The 23,764-nt window shown below is 59.9% G+C and overlaps 4 protein-coding genes across 4 annotated transcripts; 1 reads left to right on the top strand and 3 right to left on the bottom strand.

The window, feature by feature from the left end:
* Positions 1-5,299: 5,299 nt before the first annotated feature.
* C8Q71DRAFT_860238 (uncharacterized protein) lies at positions 5,300-7,278 on the top strand (the record flags this gene model as incomplete). The annotated part of the gene is made up of 6 exons (XM_047927771.1): positions 5,300-5,498; positions 5,574-5,747; positions 5,806-6,258; positions 6,350-6,555; positions 6,675-7,178; positions 7,243-7,278. 6 exons carry the CDS (start codon positions 5,300-5,302, stop codon positions 7,276-7,278), a joined length of 1,572 nt encoding a protein of 523 aa, XP_047776185.1.
* A 3,262-nt stretch (positions 7,279-10,540) lies between these two features.
* C8Q71DRAFT_183323 (uncharacterized protein) lies at positions 10,541-11,575 on the bottom strand. The gene is made up of 2 exons (XM_047916825.1): positions 11,520-11,575; positions 10,541-11,469 (listed from the first exon to the last, which is right to left on the bottom strand). Exon 2 carries the CDS (start codon positions 11,273-11,275, stop codon positions 10,622-10,624), a length of 654 nt encoding a protein of 217 aa, XP_047776184.1. The 5' UTR covers positions 11,276-11,469; positions 11,520-11,575; the 3' UTR covers positions 10,541-10,621.
* Positions 11,576-15,584: 4,009 nt separating this feature from the next.
* Positions 15,585-16,952, bottom strand: C8Q71DRAFT_183275 (ketopantoate hydroxymethyltransferase). The gene is made up of 2 exons (XM_047916824.1): positions 16,749-16,952; positions 15,585-16,695 (listed from the first exon to the last, which is right to left on the bottom strand). The coding sequence occupies exon 2, from the start codon at positions 16,658-16,660 to the stop codon at positions 15,830-15,832; it is 831 nt and encodes a 276-aa protein (XP_047776183.1). The 5' UTR covers positions 16,661-16,695; positions 16,749-16,952; the 3' UTR covers positions 15,585-15,829.
* A 1,560-nt stretch (positions 16,953-18,512) lies between these two features.
* On the bottom strand, positions 18,513-22,573 carry C8Q71DRAFT_813953 (Neutral/alkaline nonlysosomal ceramidase). The gene is made up of 23 exons (XM_047926083.1): positions 22,395-22,573; positions 22,072-22,341; positions 22,002-22,020; positions 21,922-21,946; positions 21,744-21,858; positions 21,240-21,691; positions 21,128-21,182; positions 21,004-21,063; positions 20,927-20,954; positions 20,769-20,870; positions 20,558-20,704; positions 20,426-20,487; positions 20,348-20,372; positions 20,246-20,296; positions 20,098-20,194; positions 19,706-20,042; positions 19,524-19,648; positions 19,351-19,466; positions 19,268-19,280; positions 19,090-19,209; positions 19,001-19,032; positions 18,928-18,950; positions 18,513-18,869 (listed from the first exon to the last, which is right to left on the bottom strand). The coding sequence occupies exons 2-23, from the start codon at positions 22,259-22,261 to the stop codon at positions 18,772-18,774; spliced, it is 2,292 nt and encodes a 763-aa protein (XP_047776182.1). The 5' UTR covers positions 22,262-22,341; positions 22,395-22,573; the 3' UTR covers positions 18,513-18,771.
* Positions 22,574-23,764: the final 1,191 nt, after the last annotated feature.

Below are 23,764 nucleotides of genomic sequence, written 5' to 3'. Positions count from 1 at the left end.
ATCCCCCATGTCGCACCGTGACTTTACTCGCCATCCGCGGGCTCTCGCGCTTCCCCATCAATTCTCTGCATTCCCCCCGTCCGTCCCATCGCCCGTCAACGGGATTCTAGCTGCGCGGGCGCACGGCGAATTTGTAGTGCGCTTCCGCTTCCAAGTTCCAACTCGATGGCAGATGAGGGGGTGGGCACGAACCGCGCGGATCATCCTGCCGGGGTGCTGTACCGTGGACTCGGACGGAGCCGACACGGTTGGGTGCCAAGCTAGAGGGGTCGCCCGATAGGTAAGCCGAACGTGTCACGCATTCAGTCGTAGACGAACGTACAGTCACGAAATTTTCAGGGCGGTGTACTCCGCTCAAGCTGGAATCCGAGTCGGCGGCGTGCTGCGACGGATAACCTGACGAAGCATACGGACCGCTGGTCAGTCGCCCACTTAGTCAGACGCAAGGGAGGGTGGGGATGACGTACCGAGCGGTGTATGTCTGGGGAGGAGGAAGGACGCGAGCCGCGTTTGGCAGAGCTCGCCTCGGACGTCCTGGCGTCGCCCACCCTCCTTCTGCCTGATAAGGTGCAAGCGAAGATCAGTAGTACGCGGAGGTGGCAGTACCACGGCGAGCGCAAAGGTTGAAAGCGCACCTACGTCACGGCCCTCCACAGTACCCGAGCGCACCTACCAGCCGTCTCCATTGCAGCCCCTAGAAAATTTCGTCAAGCTTGCTGACGAACGGCCGTACTCACGATAGACACGGATCCGTCATCGACCAGAGCAAGGGCGGTGTACGAGCATCCAGGGATGTCACGGCCACTCCTCCAGGCCGACCGTCCTCAACGCCCGCAAGCACCCAATTTCGCGTACCGCATCGGCCGTTTTGCGGAATCCACGCGCCGCGTGCACGCCCACTCCAGAGGCGGTGACTCTACGCACACAGAGCGCGAATGCGTCCGCTCCGCGAGCGGTGGCGGTGAGTAGCGGTAGTGCACAGCCACCGCGCCTCCACGCGCCGCGCCTCAGGCTATGCTGCCGTCCCCGAGCGTATGCTGCCCGTTTTGGCTGGCGCGCCGCGTTATACAACAGCGCGCCCGCTTGTGATTAACGGGCAGACGGTGCCCGAGCTGCGGCTGTGCGGTGAGCATTGTACTAAGCTGCTCCCTCATCGGTACAACTTACACTACACCACATGCCATCAATCACCGCCACCTGCGCGTTGTTGACGGGAATGTACACCATTCCTTTTGATTCGGACTACGTCACGGATGCTCGTCCTGTCCGACCGCTTCTCTTGCAACTGTCCGCCGACGAATATGTCCAGTATACTGAACAGCTGAACAAATGACAGAATAAAAATAGCGTTGTGAATAATCGCGCGAGCGCCTCGCCCGCCGCGTCGCCGACACTGTGCGCGCTCAGTAGATGCATGCAACCCAACGTCATAGTAGACTTCGTGAATTTTGCTGGTACGCGAAGAAAGATACCGACGATATTGTGAACGCGCTTCGTCGTTCGCTGCCAGCTGCCTGGCTGAACGCGACGACAGCGAAGGAAAGATGTGCGCGGGGTCATTCAGTGGCGTTCTCAACCCAACCTGACCCGCGGCCGCCGCTGCCTCACTCGTCCGCGGCATGCTGACGCCAAGATACGTACACACGAGGCTCGCAGCCCGAGCGGGAGCGAGCGCCAGAAAAGGAACCGACAGCGAGGATCCCGCGTCCGAATTAGGCTTTGAACGGCTCTGCGGCTGGATCTCGCGTGATTGGTTTGCGCAGCGGCGGATGGCTGGCGAGCGTGGACGGCGACGGCAGGCGGGGAGCCTGACGGGGCCGCATCCCATCAGCCCTCGAAGCTCGGGGTTCGAGCAGCCAGCGGACGACGTCGACGCGCCTTCGTCTTCGTCTTCGTCTTCGTCTTCGAGGCGGAATTCGCGGGCTGGCAGCGGCCCAGCCCTTCTCCCGCGCCCTGTTCGGCTTCGCGTTCCCCGCGTGCGTCGCGATCGCCTCGCCGCTGCACCCATACCTGGCCGGCTCTGGCGCAGAGACAGCCTGCAGCGAAGCAAGAAGCACGATCACGGCGTCGCCCGCGCCCGCTCTCCCCGTGCCAGCTGGAATGGACGCCCCACAGCACGCGGCTCTCGCGTTGCTCGCGGGACGGCCCCGCACCCGCTGGGCAGGACGTCAGCGCGATGATTGCGGCGGGTGATGTGCCCGTGGCCTCGGGCAGCGCTCGGCCGTGGGACTCGTCGATCGCGCTTGTGGCGCGGACTGCACCCGCGCCAGAGATGGGAGGCGCACTGCCCGTTCCGGCCAACGGGAGGGCCCCGCCCATCGATCAGCGCGGCACCGTCCCCTGCGCAGGCGCCCGCCCTCCCCACTGCGTATTGGCCCCGCGCCCCGCCCGACAATCCTCCGCGCGATGCGGCGTCCGTGAATTTCACCTGCACTGGACGGGCGGTTGCGTCATCCCAGCGGATTGGCTCGCGCCACGAATCCTGTGATTGGCCTGCCGGGTGCAGACCAATGGGCGGGCACGTCGTAGCACAGAACGAGGGAGGGCGCGTCCCTGCTAAGAACAGTAAGCGTAGGTTCGAAACAGCTCTTCCCCGGCCCAGCTGCGTCTAGCACGGATTCGTCTGGCGGGTCGGTTTCTTCGTGATGATGCATGAGCAGCTCGAAACGCGAAGCGAAGCAAGAGTGGCCTCTGCTGCCCTGTGTCGCGATGGAACGACAGTGCGTCCTGCAATTAATCAAGACGCGAACGCGACGGAATTAGTTACGGGGGCGTTATGTGGGATTTTCGTCCTGCATATGCGCGCACTGTAATTGCAAATTGGGGTATTTGTTTGTTGGCGAAGAGCGTCCCTCGGGCTGTATGTCGTGCCCGATAGGCCAGCATCCCGTGTCAGTTTAGCCTTTGACAACGACTGGCGTGAACAGACGTGACACGCACCGATTGCGGCGAGTAGTGGACGGAATCACTACTAGCCCATCACGCGCCCCTGCGCGATGACATCCAGTGCTATCAACACGGATGATTCTATGGGATCTCGGTCTCGTATGCAGCAGCCGTGGAGCTTCTGCGCAAGGACGAACTCCGCCTGGCATTGGCCAAGGCGCGATATAGTTCACTCACCGCAAGACTAATAACAGCTTATCACTGATTTGCTGGGAGGACGAGGGCGCGAGCAGTATCAGAGGACCTCTAGGCTGGGCACGAGCAAACGGTGCGCGAGCTCGAAGCGACGTCGAGGACGTCCAGTGTAGGCGCTGCTCTTTCCCCTTCCGTCGACGCCGACGTCGCGCTTCGCGGGCGCCTGCGCGTGCATCACGGCCAGGCTCGAGTTGGATGTGTGACTGCAGTACGACGTCGATGTGCCCATCCACGATAACGTTATGCGCGGACGCGATCGCCTTCCGCGTGCAGCTGCGGCCCATTCAGTCGTCCCAGATCGCGGTTGCGTCGGGATCGCCCTCGTGCGCGGCCGCCGGGTTGCCTGAGTCTGGTAGCACGTCGGACGCCGGCCGTCGCCCGTCGTCCGTCCGCCCTGGCCCGCCACGCCGCACGTGCCCGCGAGTGATCTACGCCTCCCCGCGGTCGTCTGTCCGGAACAGGCAGGCCCGCGCACACGAGGGCGGACGTTGTGCGCACGCATTAGCAGAGTAGACCAGGGACGCTTGAACGGCTCGCGCAATCTATCAGCTCGTCATGGGGGAGGTGATATCACTGTGGCCCAAGCCAATTTGTGGCTTCGCGCCGCGACGCGCCCGGTCGCCGAGAGAGGCAGGCGGGCGGGGCGCCGCGCGCTGCGATTGGCGGGGGGCATTCAATTTCGGGTGGGGCGCGTTCGCGGGACGGCCAGATGGTGGGCGAGATTTACTATATCGGAGGCGCAGACCGAGATGCGCGGAGCTGCCGGATTTGGACGCGTCGTCGAGATCGTATCGCCGGGGATGGCGTGCGCTGATTGGCTCGTAGTGCGGTACGCTGCCTGGAGTGGTCGGTGCGCGTAGAAGCTAGAGCGGCGACTACGCTGCGGCGACGGCGGGAGGGTACAGTAAGGAATTTGTCGTGCTGACTGAGGCGGCAGACGGTGCGGTGCACGGCAGTCGTCGTTGTCGTTTGTTGTTGTCCTGTGGGCCCTGGACACGGGGGGCGAGGGCGGTACTGCTAGAACCGGCGAGCCTGGTGAGTTCTGTGGGCCATACGTCGTCGGAGTGGTATGCACAACGCGCTACGAGTGCAGCTGTGCTTTCCGAATGAAAAGAACAACAAGGACACAGAATGGGAGCACTGCAACGGATGTGTAGTACGCCCGTGCGCACTGCTCTTTACTGCATGCCGCGCGCGGCGCTGGTGTAGTGGATACCAGGCTGTAGCGTCGCGGGTTGCTTGGAGCTGCGCACAGTTGGATACTGTATGATGTCCGCGTCGAGAGTGGGAGAGCCCGCGGTGCGGCAGCCTGATTGGGGAATTGGAGGTGCAAAGAAGCCGAAGCGTTGTGCGTTGGACGGCGTGGGTGGGCATTCCCTCGCGCGGATGGGCTGCGCGGCCGTGACAGGCTGGTGCAGCACGCCGGTGGCTCACTGTGCAGGGCCAGAGGAGGCTGCCGCCCTCGGACACCGAACGAGGTGCCGGGCGCGGGCCGGACCGAGTGCGAGGCAATGGGGCGGCCGCGCCCGGGTCGGTTGGTGGGAAGCGCAATAAACGCAGGCGTGGGAACTATGTAATAATGACAGCTCGGCTGGAGCGCGGCGAACCCCGCGAGCGCTAGCAGCAGATACACGCACCGATCTCGCGCTACGGCGGGTGCAATAGACTAAATCGCCTCTCTCCGTCACGGTGTGCCGCTCGCAGCGCACCTGGGGCTGCCGGTGTCTGCGTGGGCGCGTGGCAGTCGCTGGTGGCCCAGGCAGCGACGACGACGGGCAACGCAGTGAGATCGTGCGCGCAGCGAGGAGGATAGTCGCGTGTGTGGCTCGGGGTGGCTGGCGGGATGCCAGTGGGCTGGAAGAGGCGAGATGAAACGCCCCCAGATCGGGAGAGATGGGATCGTGCATCCTCTGTTGTGCTTCTGGAGTGGCCACCCATGCGAGTGGACTGGATCAGATCACGCCTTTATTTAATCCTCCTCCCGGAGATCCTTCCTTCCCGTCCTCGCGTCTATCGCGATCTCCCTCCGCCTCTCTTCCAGTCTTCGCGCGCATCCCCACCACCGTCCGGCCTCGACGCCCCCGCACTATATATACGCGCCCCGACACATCCTCTCTCTCGCCCTTCCCCGCCTCCCCGCCCCCCGAGCTCGCCCACCATGTCCTCCTCGAGCTCCCGCACCTTCGCCCAGCATGTCCGCGTCTCGTCCACCGACGAGCTCTCCTACGACGCCTCCTCCCGCGGCGAAATCAACGAGACCATTCACACCATCGTCACCGGCCGCAAGTGCTGGAAGACCATGAAAGGCAAGGGCGAGGTTGTATGGCCGCCCTTTCTTGAGCTGGCCCTCGTCGAAGGTGCGCAGCTGTTCCCCGGTACATCGGGATATGCGTGTATGCGTCGTATTGACCGCGTATCATCTGCTGGGACAGGTCTCGAGAAGTACCAGCCCGTCGAGAGCCGGACAACGCGCGCGTTTGGCCGCTTCCCGATGCGCAACAAGTTCATCTCGGACTACATCTTCAACAAGACCGGCAAGCGGCGCACGCCAAAACAGGTCGGCAGCCGTCTCCAGCAGCTGCGCGACACCACCGAGGGCAAGCGAAGTGCGTCCTCTCATCACCGTTTCACCACAACATCACTGACACCGACACCGATCCGCAGTATTGCAGCAGCTGTCGAGCAGGCACATCGCAATGATGCAGCCAAAGTCCGAGCCCGTCCCTGACCCCTCGAATCCCACCGACGCCGCCGCACCGGCAGGCCCGCCCGTCAGCTACCTCACCATCGACATCCTCCCCGACACGCCCGGCAGCGGCTACCCGTCGCCCGCACTGTCGCCCCTCGCTGGCCCGTCGACGACAGGCCCCCAGGCGCCCCGCCCGATGCGCGCCATCGACCCGACGGTGACGTTCATCTCGCGCTCAGCTCTGCAGGCGTACGCGAGCGTGCGCGTCGTTCGCGACGGCCGGACGGTCTGGCTCGAGAAGACCGCGCTCAGCTTCCGCGACTCGAACGTCCTCCCGGCGCGCGTGTACCCCGCCCAGATGGAGTGCCAGCTCCTGTACAGCACCGAGGTCGTCCCTGGGTTCTGGGGCCAGCTCTGCGAGTACGGCGGTGAGTCTTGTTCCCCATTGAGGCCGACTTTGGTGTGCCTTGTGTGCGAGCGTCGGCGTCTGATCGAAATTTCTGCCCCTCGTTGTTTCAGATCCTACCCCGTTTGCCATCTACCAGGACATCGTCAGGCTCAATGGTACTGACGCTGCGACGGCCATCGCACAACCCGGCACGCCCCCGCCTGAGGACGTCCTGTTGTCGATTGTGTATCGATTCAAAATGCATTCATCCTCCTCCCCTCCCCTCTCGCCGTCGACTTCGAGCGTCGATGCGCTGAGCTACTCGCACGAGTCTAGCGTGAGTCATCTGCCTCCATATATCCCGGAGGTGATGCTGACAGACATGCTTTGATTTTTGGATGGATTTTCTGATTGGTATCATCTGGTCCTGCCGCGCTGTCGTACGCCGCACCACAGCCCGAAATTGGCTCTGACTACGGCGAGCTCCTCCCCTCCCTTCCCATGATCTACACTCCCTCCTCGCACTCCTCCCAGCTGCACTCTCACTCCCCACATCACCTCTCGGCGCACACGCCCTCGCCGCGCCACCCACAGACGCACTCCCTCCCTCCGCTCCACCACCTCCCACACATCCCCTCCCCTCCCGCGAGTGTCCACGCACACTCGCCGTCGCAGATGTCCCTCCACCACTCCGGCTCCCTCCCGCAGATCCGCGCGCCGACGGGCTCGCCCGCGACGCCCGGCCTGATCCACCGCCACGAGGAGGGCTACGCGAGCCTCCCGCCGAGCCCGCTCGACCTGACGTTCCCTGCGGGCGTCCAGCACCATCCGGCGCACACGACGACGCTGCCGAGCCTTGCGTCCCTGCAAAGTGTCCCGCCGATGGGCGGCGGGATGTGCGGAGGGGCCGGGTATGCGGCTGGCTACGGCCAGGCGACGGTGTACGATGGGATGGCTTACGTGAGTCGTCGGTACGGGTGATTGCGGTAGAACGGGTCGCTGATGAGTGTTTGTTGCGTGGCAGACGTTTGACCCGTCGAACACCTACGCCGGCCTCTAGGCTGCCCGGGCACATTGGCTACGAGCGTCCTACGTCGTCGATCATCACCTCGCATCACCACCTCGCCACTACTCTCCTCCACCGCCTCGACGTCGGCGCCCTCTTGAACAATCTACGCTACTAATTAATCGCCAACATGGATCATCGCATCTCTCCGCCCGGCCCCTCATCTCGCCTGCGCCTCTGTAACAAAAGCCTGTACTGGATACTTCCCCGACAGTGTAATCTCCGCCCCGCGCGGCCGCCGCCGCCGCCGGCAGCCCCAGTGCCCGCCTGCCCAACGTTATTTGTGTTCTGTACCCATTGTCAGCGCCCATTGCCCCATCTGTTGCCAGTGTCTCGCATCGCCGCCATTGTTCAAGTTCTCTGTTATAGACCGCCGGACTGCACTGTTGTTTGGAGTTCATTGTTACCCTTTACAGTGTGCATAGTCTTTATTCCCAGTTTCGTTCCCCGTTAAGCTTGCATCGTTGACGTTGATGTCCTCTGCCTCGTCGTGTACACCCTTGCTTCGCATGCAACTCGTGTCTATACCTCGCACCCTCTGCTTACCTACTTTCACGTTAATCTCATTGCCCGCGGCACGCTAGGTGCCGCCGCGCTGTAGTACCACCGCCCTCGCCCCCACGCAGACACGGCGTTCCGCTGAAAGTTAATTATCACGTTCATTATTGCAGTCGTTCTGTTCGTTTCGTTGTTGTCATTGTTGTGGTCTGCGGCCTGGAGGTCCGTGCCGTGTCCACCCATTTGTTCGATATGAAATAGCGTACTGCTTGTACTATCATACCAAATGCATCGAGGTTAATCGGATCATGTATCGCCATCCCGCGTTCGTGTGCACGCTCCTCCTCCAGCTCCACCGCCGAGTATTGTCTCCCCCTGTACAGCCCTGCAAAGCTTCATCTCCACATTATTCAGAGCTTAGTACTGTGCCTCTGAGCGTCATGCGCCGCGGCGTTCCATCCTCCTTAATTCAGCGAGAACGTGGAGCCAAACGCCCATGCAACTTGGTCCGAGATTGCCAGTATCCTCGTAGGTACCAGGACCGCGGCACACTCGCCACTCCCGGGCACGTCACCTGCACGTCCGCGTCCGCGTTCCCCCATTCGAATATGGAGCTAGCCTCTTCAAGCTCAAGAGTCCTATCCCCACTGGCGTTCTGGCCTTCTAGCCCGCAACTTGAAGTGCGGTTCTCTCTCTAGCTGGCAGACGGCAGACGGCAGCCTGAGACGATAGTATGCGCGCGCAGTGCACTGACAGCCTGAGTGGGATTGACGTGACTGCCTCTGGAGTACGGCCCGCGCGGCCGGTCGCTGTAGTATACATACATGGTACCGTTGACTTTGGCAGGACGAACGCAGGCGCGGGGACTCGGGGGCTTTGGAGCTGGATCTTCCTCCAGGTGCTGGCTGGCGACATGTGTATGTCTGCCGCAGTGAGTCGGCTGAATAGCAATCAGCCCGGGGTTGGTTGACTGTTGCAATCGATTCCAGCGCGACACACCCGACGCTACTAGTACTAGTGAGTTACACTGACATTCAAGTCGACAGTGCGCCCGATGTCGGTCCGCCGGGGCCTCGACCCCCGGGCCAATGTGCAGATGAATCTCGCACGCAGTGAATCCAACAGAGTTGCCGCGCCTGGGAGCCCGGATGCGGAAAGAACATGACATTGATGACGGCCAGGACTCATTCGGAGGATCGTTCAAGGTCGGAAGTGCAGATGGAGTATTGGTGCTCAGCTTAGATCCTGGACCCAGGTCGGTCGTGGTTTCTGTGCGTATCTTCAAGTTGGCTCGACTGCTGCGCTGACGCATCTGAGGTGCAACCCTGCTAACGATGTCCCGGATCTGATGAATCCACGGTCGCGGTATGGGCGTGCAGTAGTACGACCCACCATAGGATCGACGGCAGCCTGTGGCAAAGCGACTTGGTCAACACCATCCTTCAAGTTGGTGGCGTCACTCACATCTAGACAAACAACGATTCCCCCGGATCGCCAGCCCCCTCCCTCCTTTCACGTTCTACTACTAGCGTCGAGCGTACCCAAGCAGCGAAACCCGTCCAGGCTCCAGCGTGCGCGTGGGAGTCCACTGCCAACTTCCTCGCCCTCGCCATCAGATCCAACCCACCCAACAGACTGGCGCGTCCCGTCACGGCCGGGTCACGCCCCGCCGCCCGTGCTTCTGACTTCTCCCTGGCCATAGAGTACCGCGTACGTACTAGCACTTACGCGTACGCCGTCACCATCCCAGGCTCCCGGCAACTCGGAGTCCGGGGATCTCGATTCCATTATCCTACCGCACGCCCCGCCGGGCCATCGCGCCCCATCGCGGACGCGGACGCGGAGCGCATCTCACTCGCATCGGGGTGCGCAGCCTGATCAAGCTTGGATCAAGCGTACTGTCGTGTCGCAGAACTCGAACTCGAATCCTGGACCGGTGTTGTTCTGCGACCCTGAGTGCTGGGGGCGAGGGCGGTAGTGGTCAGAATCAGTAGGTGCCCGGATTCCAGGGCCGACGTCATCCGGTGAGTCGGGCATATGCATGACCATGCGTGGTGGGTCACGGCTCCGTCGAAACTCGAGAGCGTGAGCAGCTCACCCGCTCTGCGCTCGCCCCTCGACCCTCGAGCCCGCGCACGATCCCCGAAACCCACGTCCGCGCCAACTCGAACTCGAACTTGACGCGACTCTCGTAACGCACGCTAGTGGCAGCCTCCGCCCCCGCATCGAGGCGACCCTGCTGGACCCTGCACGCTCGCCGACTGGACGACGTGCTAGTACGCAGGCGACTCCCGGCGGCACGTCACCCAGCCTGCCGCCAGTGTGTCTCGCAAGAAGCAAGAAGCCGCAAGTCAAGTCTTGGCTTTGAGTTCGGTCGTTCGTCCGGGGCGGACCATCACTGCCAGCCTGGGTGGGCTCGAATACTAATACTAATAGACTTCCGTGTACGTGTACCTCTTGCCACCAATGATGTAATGCCGCGAGGTGCGTGGTTCTCGAGTAGGAAGGGGCTCGAGGAGGACTCCGGCGGGGCCGGGCCGTCTACTACTCAATACGGGCGACGCGGCATACGTATGCCATCTTGAACAGAACCAGGAGAAGACCATTGACACGCCGCGGCACCCAGGAACTTGACTGGAATGCCGGCGGAGTGCGCGCAGGGCTCCTCCGCTGAGCAGGCCCTGCCGGGAGAAGCCGCGAGAAAACAGCGCGAGATCCAAGGCGGGCAGCTCGTACTAAGTATGACGCAAATCAATGCCCGTGCGTCCAACGACGAGCGGTGGCCACCGGTGCTGGCAACGGCGAGGCTGGTGCTACTCGTTCGTACTACCAGGGAGCTTCAAGAGACACGCGCGGCAATCCCGTAGATGTAGAGCACCAGCGCGAGCGAGCGTGGACACAGACGCATCAGGCACCAGGAGGAAGACCGTCCGAACAGGCTTGATTGCGCGCGCGGAAGAAGCCTGGATCTTGGGTGGGCGAAGCCCGGGTGCGATGGGCGAGGACAAGAAGACACAGTGGCAAAAGACGGTGAAGGTGAGAAGGCGAACGAGAAGCGAGTGATAGGGTCCCCGAACCCGAACCCGCATCCGGAAGGCGCGAAGACGCAGATAGCACGAATGCACCCAGAACAAATGCGGCCTATTACCTCCAGGTCGGGCTGCCAGTGCACCCGGAGACGCTCGGGCGTGCGGGGTGGTCGTCCTGCTGGATCTGGCGAGGAGCATCCGGAAGGAGGGCGATCGGCGTGTATCACTGTCAGTGCAGGCCCCAGGGCCAGGGCCGGCGACGCTGCGAAACATCGAGCGGCGAGCGGGTTTGGGGTGTCGCTGTGCATATATGCACAGTGGCGGAGCGCCGAGGGGGACGGCGCGTCGCGATCGTGGCTGGCGATATCAGTTTCTCTGTCAGGTCGCATGTGGGTTCTGTTCGACGGCGTGGAGTTGGCGGGCAAGTCGAATCCTGGGGTGGCATGGGAGCGCGAGGACATCATCCAGGGAACGATGCGCGAACTTGAACAATAGCTTGTCGGCAGGACATCGTAGAGGACTGACAACTTGCATGTGGCCCGTACGCGTTGGGATTGCACGGTAGTGGGGTAGCCGGATGTGGCGCATCGAAAACAAGGTGGGCGCGCCCGGCCGGGGTGATGATCACTCGGCAGCCCGATTCAAGCATCTCTGGATTCTCAACAAAGAAGTCAGTAGAACAACAGCTGGTGAAGGCGCTCTCTGTACCCGCCGGCCGGGTGCTGCATCTGCGGGGGGAGCAGCCGATGCCATCCTGTGGCTCGCGCAGGCATGGGTGGACAAAGGTGATAGCAAGTGCTTATGTCGACTTTTAATGTGACCGCGATCGATGCGAGACGCAGCCGCGAGGTGAGGCCTAGGAGAGGTCACCCTGCAGGCAGGAGAAAGCCTGGCTTCATCAGCGCGCATATCACCATAATGAAGGGCGCACGGGGGGTCTGCGAGCAGTGCATACCGGCACACGCGAGATGAAAACTCCTATGCGAGTCGACAGCGAGACGAGCGTGCTGCGTAATGCGAAGACAGAGCTTGTCGAATGGATGGAGGACGATCATCTGCCCGTTGTGCACTCCCGACTGCGACGAGGACGCACTGCGTCGTCCGCAAATTCGCAATTCCGGCCTTCTGACTCTGGCTCTGAGCGCTGCGCCTCCAATACGGACGCGGCAGAAGGGCCCATCCTGGGCCTGCCCATCCTTCGTAAAACAGCAGAAACATAGGAACACAGCACCACAGAGCCGGAGGAAGGCGGCGGACGTACCGAACAGAAGTGTGCGCCTCGCTCGGAGTGGATACATTGCGCGAGAAGCACGCGCACCTTCACCGCGAATGGCGCAGGCGAAGTCGAAGTCGAACCCACTTTGCTGGTGGTGGTTGGCCCGCACGCGCAGGGGCGGCCCCGGGCGAGGAGGACGCGCCGTGACGAGGGCGTCGGGCGACGGTGGACGCGTGCGCGGGGACACACGGGCGCCTCCCGAAGACATGGTGGGATCGGCTGGGCGCCTGCACGGACCCGTCCGCGCTTCTCACTCAATGAAAGAACCCCGCGGGTCTGCGTCCGCTTATGGGTCGCCTTCTCCGGAGATCCCATCGCCCACCCGTGCGTCCTCGACCGATGGGGAAAACGCGGTTTGATGGCCGTCACTTCCAAAGGCACATGACCGCGACACGTACTTGGACAACCGCGGCGACGCGTGCTCGGCGGGGCGTGGTTCTCATTTGCGCGACATTTGCAACGCGAGGGGATGTGCGAGGAGCCGTTTCTTCTTGGCCCAGGAACGGCCCACAGAACGAGCAATATCGCCGGATACGGTCTCATTGCTCGCATGCCCCCGATAGACCTGCTGTAATGCCGCAATGTTACTACGTAGCTCCGCAACAGATAGCGCGTACTTCAATCAACGCGCCGCGCAATTTGTGGCTGGCTATACGTACTGGGGTGCCGTCAGTATAAGCGAGGAGATCGAGTCCACTAGCATGCGAGATCTCACCGGGATACAGTGCTAGGTGGCCGGCGAGCGCGTCCGTGTAACTCGGAGTACTTGGGCGAACCGTTCATGCAATGGTTCGCTGGGAACGTCAGTGGTGAATGGAACGGACATAACGGCCACCGATATGCATCTTGTCAAGTAGGTGACGCGGGACGCCGTCCCGTCGGATGACGTTTGTGATGATGGAGTACGACGATGCGCCGATGCGCATTTGCGATGTTGGAAGTAATGACACTTATATCATTGGCTGTACAGTTCACATCAAATCTGAACAGTACTTTCATTCGTCAGAAACTACCTTCCAAAGCCGAAGAGCAAAGGGCACTCACCGCACTCTGTCAATGTAGTGCATTAGTACACAACCCCATGGTATGGTGAGGGATATTCGCATTCGCACACAAACCCGACAGTGATATGTAGGGGATCGACTCAGACTCGGACATTCCCCTGTACCCGCCGCCTCTCCAGCTCGGGTCGCATACACGAGTCGTCTTCGTCTTGCATCACAACCTCGCTCCAGTCACGAGAGCCTACCTACCTCTTGAAGCCACCTGTTCCAGGCTTCGCACGGGCATACCGAGCACTGCCCAGTCCGCTCCGTCAATCGACTGTCGAGGGTCGCATCCCCATGTGAGCCCACATGCGTGATACGCTCAACCTCAGGAGAAGCCCCGTTTCTGGCCCCAAGCATGCGTCGGACGCCGCCACGCGTAGAGCAGGGCGATTCCGATGCGCCAGGGAACGACTACGCGATTCCGGCGTCGGGGCTGCAAGATCACACGCTGGACATGGCATGTCGTATCCCTGCGCTGGGCACCGTTTGGAGACTGTCGTGCACCATGTGCGTGGCGCGAATGCCAACGCGACGACCTTTGGGCAAGCACGGCGGCGCCAGTAAGTGTGGATCTGGGAAGGAGGATCGGCGAGTACTGGCATGCTCACCTGCGGGTCCGAGTCGCGCGCCGCAGCGGGAGGCGTCCCGAATGTCAGTCCGACAGGCCACGAAGTGATGGGTCGCCCGTCGACTCGGACCGACCTGTTGAACGGAAGCATAGGGAGACGCCGGTCAGGGGAGCCTGAGCTAAGTACCAAATCGTGTCCTTCGGCGGGACTCCCGTCGCGGAGTTCGGCAATGCAGTGTCATGATTGAGAGCATGGGTCGCGAGAATCGTGTGGTCGATTGAGTAGGATCGCGTGTGCACTTGCATCCGAGTCCCATCACCGCCCTGGTATGCACGAAGCGTCTACCGTGAGGTGGATGTTGGGTATCGAGCCCCGGCGCAGGTCCGGGGAGCCAAACGCGCTCAACGAGTTGCGGTGATGTGGATTGGTAGCGGAGGGACTTGGACAGTGGGGCCGTCATGGCGTGGCTGAGGCGCGGGAGGTGACTTACGTTTCGCAAGATTCACTGTTCTTCTGAGTCGTGGGCGGGAACCTTCGCGCATCTCATCAGATCCGAAGACGCGTCGTTTCGGGCACACCCATGCGCTGGCTTTTGCGAATACGTCTGAGAAGTCCAAAGAGGTCGAGTACCTCCTGCGTCCCGCTTTCGATTCCTTGCCCATGCCGAGCGTGGGTGTACCGAGTGGTTGACAGGAAGAACAAGCTTCAAGTAAGAACTTCCAGCCTGTGAACGTCGCAGGACGGTCGCGTGAGAGAGAGAATATCGCTTGCGTTGGTGGACACAGCGTTCTCAGTGAAGAAATGAAGAGGACTTACCAAGGACTTACCGAACCATGTCACGGTCTCCGGGCTCGCAACGATGCTTGGTCGGAAGGTGCGAGGAATCTTGCTAGCGTTCTCTGCGAGTCAGCTCTCCATCGCACCTCTAGCATGTGAACCATGGACGTGCCTGCACCCCGTCATCCATCCTAGTCCGCAGACCACTGCTACGGGGTTCGACGACCTCGTAGGCGTAAACGGTGGGGCAACCAAGCGACATACGGAGACGTAGTTCGCGATTAATCATTGCAGGCTGTCATTCTGGGCAGACGATGCGCAAACTGTTGTCGTCAGGCTTCGGGCACCCTCCATTCAGAGGTTGCATGGATTCAGAGACACCTGTAATTGCGTGATAGATGACCTGACTAGAGCGCCGAGGCGAATTATATGAACATGTGCTTGAGTACGTCGAGGAACCAGTTGCAAGCAGCGCGGTGAGTTGCTCACCGCAGCTCAAGTCGCCAATGTCTTGGCGGTACCTATTGCGTGCCTGGGCCGCTGGGCGTGAAGGCGTGAGCAGTAGGAAGCGCAGCATCTTAGGTGCGCATTGGGACGGCGGTTTAGATGCGTCAACTGCCTGCCGCTCAGCCGGATGTTCGCTGCTACTGCTGCCAATCTACCGGATGTTGGCGTCGCCGGCGACCCTGGTGAACCTCATCTCTGCATGGCATGCAGACCACTTACACAGCGGTGCATGTAGAAGTTATGAACTATCCATGGTTCAACTCCCAGACGCAGGTGGATCTTGCTAAGATGTATGCCTGTTCTGAAGTTCTTGCCGGGCTAAGAATGGATGTCAATCACTTATCATAGCGTCACAGCGAATGCGAGGACATAGTACGTGCGACAGGCCGACAGCATTCCCGTGACTTTCCGGTGTCATGGTCTTGCAGGGACCTAGAGAACATAGTGAGTCTAGTACATCATCATCCAAGATGTGTAATTGACTAAGAGAACGCACACAGTACAGGGAGAGCTCTCTCACGCGTATGACATGCAGAGTCATACTGCACGAACGATGTACGCCATTCGAAATGCAAGTTTCGCTGCTTCCATTCAGCTCGCTGGTCCTCACGAACTCTCGATCGATCCAACTCAAGAATGCACGAGAGGCGTAAATCGAGTCCACCACACCTGACCAGAGTGGAGACATCGTCGATGAGTTTCGGGCGCAACTATGCAGAGGGCGTGCGCAGCAAAGTTGCCCATGTATCAAGCAGGTCGCCGATGTCGTGACGCAGTCCGGAGGGCGTGATTTCCACTTTGTGGCGGTGACTTTTCTAGGCAACACCGTGCCCTCTCCCATTATGGCTCGTCACCCCTTGCCCCTGCAAGCCCGACAAACCTCCCCGCCGCCTCAGCGGGCATGTTGTAGCTCTCGCTGGGCGATGGGAAGCTGCGGTCTCGCACCGCCTGCACGTACGCGTGGACCCCTCGCTCGACCTCGCCGCGCACGTCGCCAAACCGCCGCACGTACTTGGCCATGTGCCCAGACCAGGTGCCCACCAAGTCGTCCCACACGAGGGCCTGCCCGTCCGTCTCCCAACCTGCGCCGATGCCAATCGTAGCCGCATGGTGCAGGCGTCTCGTAATGTGCGCCCCGACGGCGTGTGGGATAGCCTCGAGCACGATCGCAAACGCCCCAGCCGCCTCCAGAGCCAGCGCGCTATCCACCAAACTCACCGCGCCCTCCGCACTCTTGCCTTGTACCCGGAAACCAGACAGGATGGCCTGCCGCTGGGGCGTCAACCCGATGTGGCCCATGACTGGGATCCCGACGGTCGTCAGCCGCTTCACCAAGTCAACGTACTCCACGCCGCCCTCGATCTTCACCGCATCGACGCCGCCCTCGCGCACGAGCCTGACCGCGTTGCGCACAGCGTCGTCCACGCCGGCCTGGTACGTCCCGAACGGCATGTCTCCGACGAGGAACGGCGCCTTGCTCCCCCGCGCGACCGCACGGCAGTGGTGGACCATCTCGTCGAGCGTGAGCCGCGTCGTCGCGTCGTAGCCGAGGCAGACTTGCGCCAGGGAGTCGCCGACCAAGGTCATGTCGACCCCATGCGCCTCACAGGCGCGACCGGTCGGGAAGTCGTAGGCGGTCAGCATTGTGATGGGGGTGTGCTTTCTCTTCATGTTGAGGAGATGCTGGATTGTGATCTTCTTTCGTGCTGCATCAACTTTCGTGAGCCGAACAGACACGAGGCTGCGAGCTTCGACTTACTTACTTTCAGGAGCCCTCTCTTCGGGCCGCACGCTCATCCACCGACGTCCACTCCCTGCTGTCTGGTGCAGTCGAGTGTGTCGGATTTGCTGCCTAAGGAGCATCATGAGCCAGATCGAGTTGTCGAGCAAATGCTGGGGAGACCATATTTGAGTGATATGCCCACTGGCAGATCTAGAGGTCGCTCGAGAGTCACGATCGAACGAGCCAACGACGGAGGCTAATTATGGGCGAATCTTAAGTTCGCCCGAAGTCCGCCCGTCGGGTTTTCACATGCATGTGCGCGTGTCCTCCGCTCTGAGGACATATCGAAAATGGAAAGTACGCCCCTACGGGTCCGGACCGTACTACGGACCGTACGCGCACGTGACCATCCTGTCACACACATCCCACGAGTACATTCCGCCAGGCATTTTGCACCGCCGCACGTATCACACTTGAAGAGGATTTGTGCGAGCATATACCACCACTAACACGTGTGCCTCGGTAGGTGAAACGGCGACTCAGAGAGACGGTGTGCGTAACGGGTAGGCCCGCCACGCGCTTACGTAACTGTACTTACCGTATACACTCGCGCTGCCCTAAGTATACCACTGTACTCAAGTCTGTATTCATTCTTGGTTGAATTTACCTGTTATCTGCGACTACCCCTCGGAAGAGGTCGTTCGAGCGCGCAACGGACAGACCAATCACAATTGAATGTTTGAACTGTGACTGTCCGCATTGGGACATGTCATGGCAGCCGTCACGTTTGTGACGCGGGCGCTCTGCGCGTAACAGCCTGTGACGGCATGCACTCAGTGTTGTGCTGGACCCATACAGTCTCCTACGCTGATTGGATGATTTTCAGCCACTCTTTAGAAAGGCCAAGGTCTATATACATCAGAATACAGTGCACAGGTGTCGTACTTTGCCACGAAACGGCGGGCAAGAGTGCACTTGCCATATTGGGCAGGCGCGGACTACGGCCGGCGGCTATTTCCGTAGGGGCGTAGTTTCCAATTTACCGACCTTCTGTCCGCTCTTGTCTCCGCGGGCAAACCAGCGTTTTCGGATTCCAAAATGCTAATAACATCGGTCCCCCATGGGAACCTTTTCGGAGAGCTTGACTCAGACTGACTCCGAAAATGCTTCCCCATTATTCATGTTCGTAAGCTAGCATGTTCTGACAAGGAGTCCGTAAAGCTTCCCAGGCGGGACCAACTTGAACGTTCGCGGCGCGGTCTGTGGCGGCGTTCCGTCTCCGACAGATGTCCGAGTCCGGCTAGTGCGGAGTGGCAGGACCTTGCCAACTTGACAGAATAATATCATTCACGAACCAGCCTATGCATGTAGCGGCGCAAGCGCCAATCCCCGACTCCTCGGTGGGACACTGCTGCTTCAGCAGCACCATATATCATCGTAAGTTAGAATGGTCTAGCTCAATCCGCACCATTAGATCTGGGCATTGGACTGGGCATAACTAGCTACCTCTAGTTACTCAATATTAATCTAGGCTCTCCTCGGGAGGAGTCGGGAATTATTAGCTTACTAATATTGCCACATATGGTCATAAAGTGTCTAAATCAGGATGCAATTCCCACCGCTCGCAGAAGATTTGACACAGATCATGTCGACAGAGCCCTCCCTCCCTTCGGGAGGAGTCGGGGAATAGAAAGTCGCACGAGCTCATATGCATACGAGCCAGCGGATCTGCTCACTGCAGTGAAACTATGTAGTCAAATCGCAAAGTTGCGCCAGCCTAACGCAACAAACTTGTCGTCTGAGCATATTATGATCCAGCGTTGTGAAGTCAGTCCGAATGACATTACTCACCAGAAGTGGGTCCACCACCATTGACATGTGTCAGATAGCCGTGGTACAATAGCTCCGAGTCCGTTTGTAAAACATATGTGGCACAACTCCGGTACAAGTAAGAGCACAAAGAGATCCGATGCGCAAGGATACAGTAGGGAATGATCTATACGAGTGTCCATAAGAAGTGAGCAAGAAATCGTGATGAGTCATGATGCATGATGAGTCGTCAGGCGAAGGTGAAGTCGGAGGATCGTCCGATGAAGGGGGTTATGGGCCCAAGGATGTGCTTAGCGTCGCCGTAGTACGTGATTCGATATGTGCCAGCTGCGAATGGTCGTGTCAACACGGCCGTACATCACGAGCACGCGAGGGCAGGGCTTACCAGGCGTATCTGGCTCGATCGTCCTAGACAGAAATCAGCGTTCAGTCAGCCGACGACGACGACGGGAACTTACCAAGTGAGATTGACGGTACTGATACCAAAAGGCTAACGATTCGATGTGAGGACACGAGCAGTCCAAGAGAGACGACCAAGGAGACTGACCACGTTCGTCCGCTCCCAACGATACGTTGTGGAGGGATGCGAGTCCGATCTTACCGGGACCCACTGCTCGTCCAGCCACCTGTCAACTGTCAAGAAAGTCTGCTCCAGGCGTAGGTTGTTCTGGTCACGGCGTTAGCTTCAGTAACAGCGCAGTCAAAGCACTACAGAGCATTCTTACTCGTGGATTAGCCCTGGACAGTCCAAATTGTGTCGTGAGTCTCGACTGCAAGCATCATCTATACGGGAAATCCCTCAACGAACCCGACGAACTGAGCGACTACGGTGTCTCCAGCATGATACGGTGAGTTCGTTTCGACATCGACGAGCACGTCGCCGAAGTTCTTGCCGAGTGGCGCAGTGTCTTGTACCACAGGAAGCTACAGAGTTCGTAAGCATCGTGTTGATCATAGCACATCCCCGACCAAAGTGCCCACCTGCAACGAGATGACCTTGCTGGTAAGGTCAATAGGCGCAGGGTCCGACGGCGGCTTCTCCGCGACACCGGGTGTGAGGTAGTCTATGAGCTTGCCGTATTCGTGGATATACGCATCCAGCGTCCCTGGGGAAGATAACAACACTCAATACAGGCTTTGAACGGGCGGAGGTGCACACCTACACGGCCCGAAGATCGTCGACGCCCCCTCATACCGCTGCACCGCGTACTCCTCCGGCGTCGTGACGTAGTGCGCGTACGTGTTCGCAGGGCCCGCCACCACGACGTACGCGTCGTCGCCGATGATCCCGGATGCGATGAGCTTCGCGCGGACGGCTTCGCTGTAAGTGCGGCGCCCCGTCAGTGAGCGGCGAGAGGTATGCAGACGGACTGACCGGATGCGCCGCCCGGCCATGGTGGTCATTTCACCGGGGATGATGAGCATGACGAGGTTGCCTACGCGGAGGATCTGGATGTCGACGGTGCTTGGGGACCATGCGTATGGCTTCTCCGCGTAGCCCTGCGTGATCCGATTATATTCTGATGCATGCTGAACGGCAGAGGGAAAGACATACGGTGTCGAGGAGGATCGGTTTCGGGTAGTGACATGAGACTTGCTCGGGCGGGGGGCGTGGAGTCACAGCCCCCTTGACGAACTCCCAGAATGGATTTCTGAACAGCCCGCATCAGACTCATGCTAGGGGATACAGTTCAGGTACATACTGCGAAGTCGAGTTGTCGCCCTGGGTGAAGTCGAATGCGCCGGGGCCGTCCCTGGATCAATGCGATGAGTCGCTTGTGAGCTGAAAGAGACAAAAGGCGTACGTCGTTCCTCCCGCGAAGGAGTAACCTAGTCCAACATAATCTCAGCCCACTGCACGCGCAAAGACGTAGTACACGCACCCAACGCTGGCGGGCACGTCTGTACCGTCCTTCCGTCAGGCAACTCGAACGACCTGAAGGTCCTACACACAACCCAAACCATCTCAGCAACGCCGTTACAAGACTCGGACTCAATTCACTGCCTGGACTCACATATCTGCATATGTATGCACCGCATTGACCGGCCCACTGACAGGCATCATCTCTTCAGGGTGGTCCATGACCCGCTTCGCGCCGTCGACCTGGAGCTGCGCGATGATCCTGTTGGACTCGAAGTCCGAGATTCGGAAGCCTGGGCCGCTGCCAGCCATTACTCTGTCAGAAGAGCGGACTAGTAGTGAAGGCCGGCGGATGGTCGACTGACCGACCGCGACAGTCCTGCGTCCGGTTCCCGCACGTAGAATGCTCGAAATTGCAGGCCTGGCCGTCCCAGGGTTCGCCGGGGCTCTGGCAGACTGCTCCGAGACTGTGGTGCTCGTTAGCTGATAACGAGGCGCGAATTTGGAGGCTGCGTGGACGTACGTGTTTGGACTTGTGTCGCCGACGTTGGCTGAGCAAACGGTGAGACGGTGCCGCAGTTATCAGATAGGAACACCTACATTGGGTGAAGCCTGCGACGAAGGTCGTCTGTCCGGGCATTGAGTTTGGGTCGACCAAGGCTGCATGAGGTCTCTGTCAGTCCCGGGCTGCCGCGGATGTCAGCTGAGCTCGGAAGTCATCTACCTTCGTAGATATAGGCAGCCATCCCTTTGTTGTCGCCGCTGACAAGCGTGTTGTTCTGGTGGATCTCAGTCAGGCTGTGACATCGTTCCGCAATCGAACAACTCCACCCTACCTGATACAGACTCGTGCCATGAACCGGGAAGAAGCTCAAGAACCCCCTCGCGTCGCCCTCCCCATCCTCGAACCTCAGCACCGTCATCTCCTGATCCACATCCGCCTCATACCTCCTCCTCTCCTCCTCCGGATTCGCCAAATACGCACTCGGCGACCGGTTGATATTCGCACCCACGACCGTCGTGTTCCCGAGCCTGAGCCTGCCGGGCGCGAGGCTCGCGTGCGCGCGCCGCACGGCGAGGACGGTGCCCTCGACGATGGCGTCCGCGGTCTGCTGGACGTAGCCGAGCGAGGTGATGTGCGGAAGGAGGTTCTCGAGGTAGCCGCCGACGCCTGCGTGCGAGTGCGTCGCGACGAGGGCGATGTTCGTGCCCGTGTAGAGGCCGGGGAATTCGTGCGAGAGGCGGTGAATAATCGAACGACGGACGCCTGTGTCGCCCATACCGATGTCTGTGGGTGGGTGAGTATGCGATGCGCGGGGCGAGGCGGAAGGATCGCTGACCGGCGTTGATGAAGACGACCCGGCTGGAGGGTTCGGCTGGATCTGCGACTATCCAGGCGCGGCTTCGCTGGCGCATGTGCAGACCTGTGTCCGTCTGCTGTCTATCTGCATAACCCTGGCGACCTCTGTCAGTGCGTGGTGCGATGACATGGGCATGGCCAAAGAAACAGTCCCTCACCATCATGTTCGTTTCCACCACCGGACTGCATAGCTCGTGTCAGCCATGACCTCTACGGAAGAGCGAGGCGAGCCACATACCCAGTGATATCTCCAATGCCTGCATAATCTGTTGAGCTTGTCATCCAGCTGGTAGATTTCACAGACGCACCTAGTCCCAACAAATACCCCCCGTCAGAGACTCCCATACTCGCATTGAAGCTCTGCTGCACCCTCGCTCCTGGGGCATGCACGGATGTGAGCGCACTTATCCACCACAGGCCCCTGGTAAGCAGGTCGGCCGACGAGCGCATAAGACTCCATACATCGAGCGTGAGGTCGGATGTGTCGACGATGTACATGGTGACGAATTGGGAGGCTGTTACACTTTCGAGGAGCTATGATTGAGAGGTGGACGCGCTCGGGCTGTCCGGCAGACGAGCTGCAAGGAGACGATGAGGGTGATCGAAGATGGAAGAAAGGCAGCGGGCGTACCGTATCCGAAGGCTCTGTAGCACGGTCCCTGTCGGTGTTGTGCGATAGCGAGTCGGCGGGTTCTGCGAGTCTACCAGAGGTAGCAAGGACGTGATATCGGTGCGGGAACCACAGTCCAGATGTTTTCTGGCAGCTGTATGTAGCGACCACGATCTGTGAGCAGCGTGCACGCGTGTAAGTCTCGGAGTACGAAAGGCGCGCGTTCAGTAGCCATGCAGGCTATTTTTGGCATCCCCGAGTTCCTCGGGCATGGGACAAGGTATGATACTTACCTCCGAAGAACATATGCGTAGGCAGAGGCAAACAGTCACTGCGAACTGACTACGATGTACATGCACTCAGTGTATGTACTCGTGAATCCCGGCCCTAGCTAATTAGTCATGGTCCTTTTTCGCAAGTCAGTACGGCTACGCACGCAGGCATAAGTCAATCGCAATAGTGCCAGTGGCCACAGACCATGGCATGCGCAATTCGGAGGTGAAGTCACGTCCTGGTTCAAGAATCTATACATCCTCATGAAACAGTGACACATCGTCGGGCGCGGCTACAGTCACTAGGTGACGTCCTACCATGGCGCCGACGTATGCATCCAGCATACGCGTGCGTGTAGACAACTCAGATTAGACGTGTGCATTTGCCACCTCGATCAGGTTCATGGTCGTCCGGGAATGAACATTGAAAATGCTTGCGAGCTCGTGGCGAACATAGCACTGGTGTTCGTGCTGAGGAGGGAGCCGGTTAGGACGTCGTGTATGTCAGTGACGCAGATTTGAGCGTACCAGAGCAATCACACAGCTACATGTACATTGATTGACGCGACCGTCTTTCAGAGTCACCTGTGTAGCCTGCACCATCTTTATTTGCCTATGTAGTCAGCGGCGTAAGTATTGCCAAGCATCGAGATAGTACGGGCCGACTGTGCCTCCCGCTGTTCAAGTTGGCCCGCGGCTGACTGCGCCTTGCGGTGCGCGAAACTGCTGAATCTGCTTACTGTAGCCGCACGCTCGCGGGAAGTGTACGTCCGTTACCAGCGTGTCTCAGCCGCGAGCGCACAACACGATGGATCTTCCGACAGGATCTCGTAAATTGAGAGCAACAAGCGCGGAGATCAAAGTCTGAGTCGCAAGATTCGTCCGCTGCGATCGATCGACCGCCAATCCCAGATTGAGTGTGACGCACGGTGGTAGCAAGGTTGGCGGGGAAGAGGATAGCCCATTGGCGCGTTTGGTTGTTGCCGAACGGGCGTTGTAGCATCGACGGATGGGGGAGTGAGTTTGCTAAACGTCGACTGCGAGTTCTCGGCTTTTGCGCACTGTATGTCCGGGCGTCAAAGTTGTTGCGGAAGAGTGTCTTCGAGGAGGCGCGGAGAC

Source organism: Rhodofomes roseus (genome assembly GCF_022264815.1).
Source record: "Rhodofomes roseus strain CIRM-BRFM 1785 chromosome Unknown C8Q71scaffold_18, whole genome shotgun sequence".
Taxonomy (NCBI): domain Eukaryota; kingdom Fungi; phylum Basidiomycota; class Agaricomycetes; order Polyporales; family Fomitopsidaceae; genus Rhodofomes; species Rhodofomes roseus.
This window is presented reverse-complemented; position numbering and strand designations above follow the sequence as displayed.

Coding starts and splice junctions, on each gene's coding strand:
- C8Q71DRAFT_183323 (XM_047916825.1), bottom strand. CDS start 11,275: ATGATGTCCTCGCGCTCCCATGCCACCCCAGGATTCGACTTGCCCGCC.
- C8Q71DRAFT_183275 (XM_047916824.1), bottom strand. CDS start 16,660: ATGAAGAGAAAGCACACCCCCATCACAATGCTGACCGCCTACGACTTC.
- C8Q71DRAFT_813953 (XM_047926083.1), bottom strand. CDS start 22,261: ATGTACATCGTCGACACATCCGACCTCACGCTCGATGTATGGAGTCTT. Junction 20,195..20,245: donor GGCGACAACTCGACTTCGCA/GTATGTACCTGA, acceptor CGGGCTGTTCAG/AAATCCATTCTGGGAGTTCG. Junction 20,043..20,097: donor AACCGATCCTCCTCGACACC/GTATGTCTTTCC, acceptor CGGATCACGCAG/GGCTACGCGGAGAAGCCATA.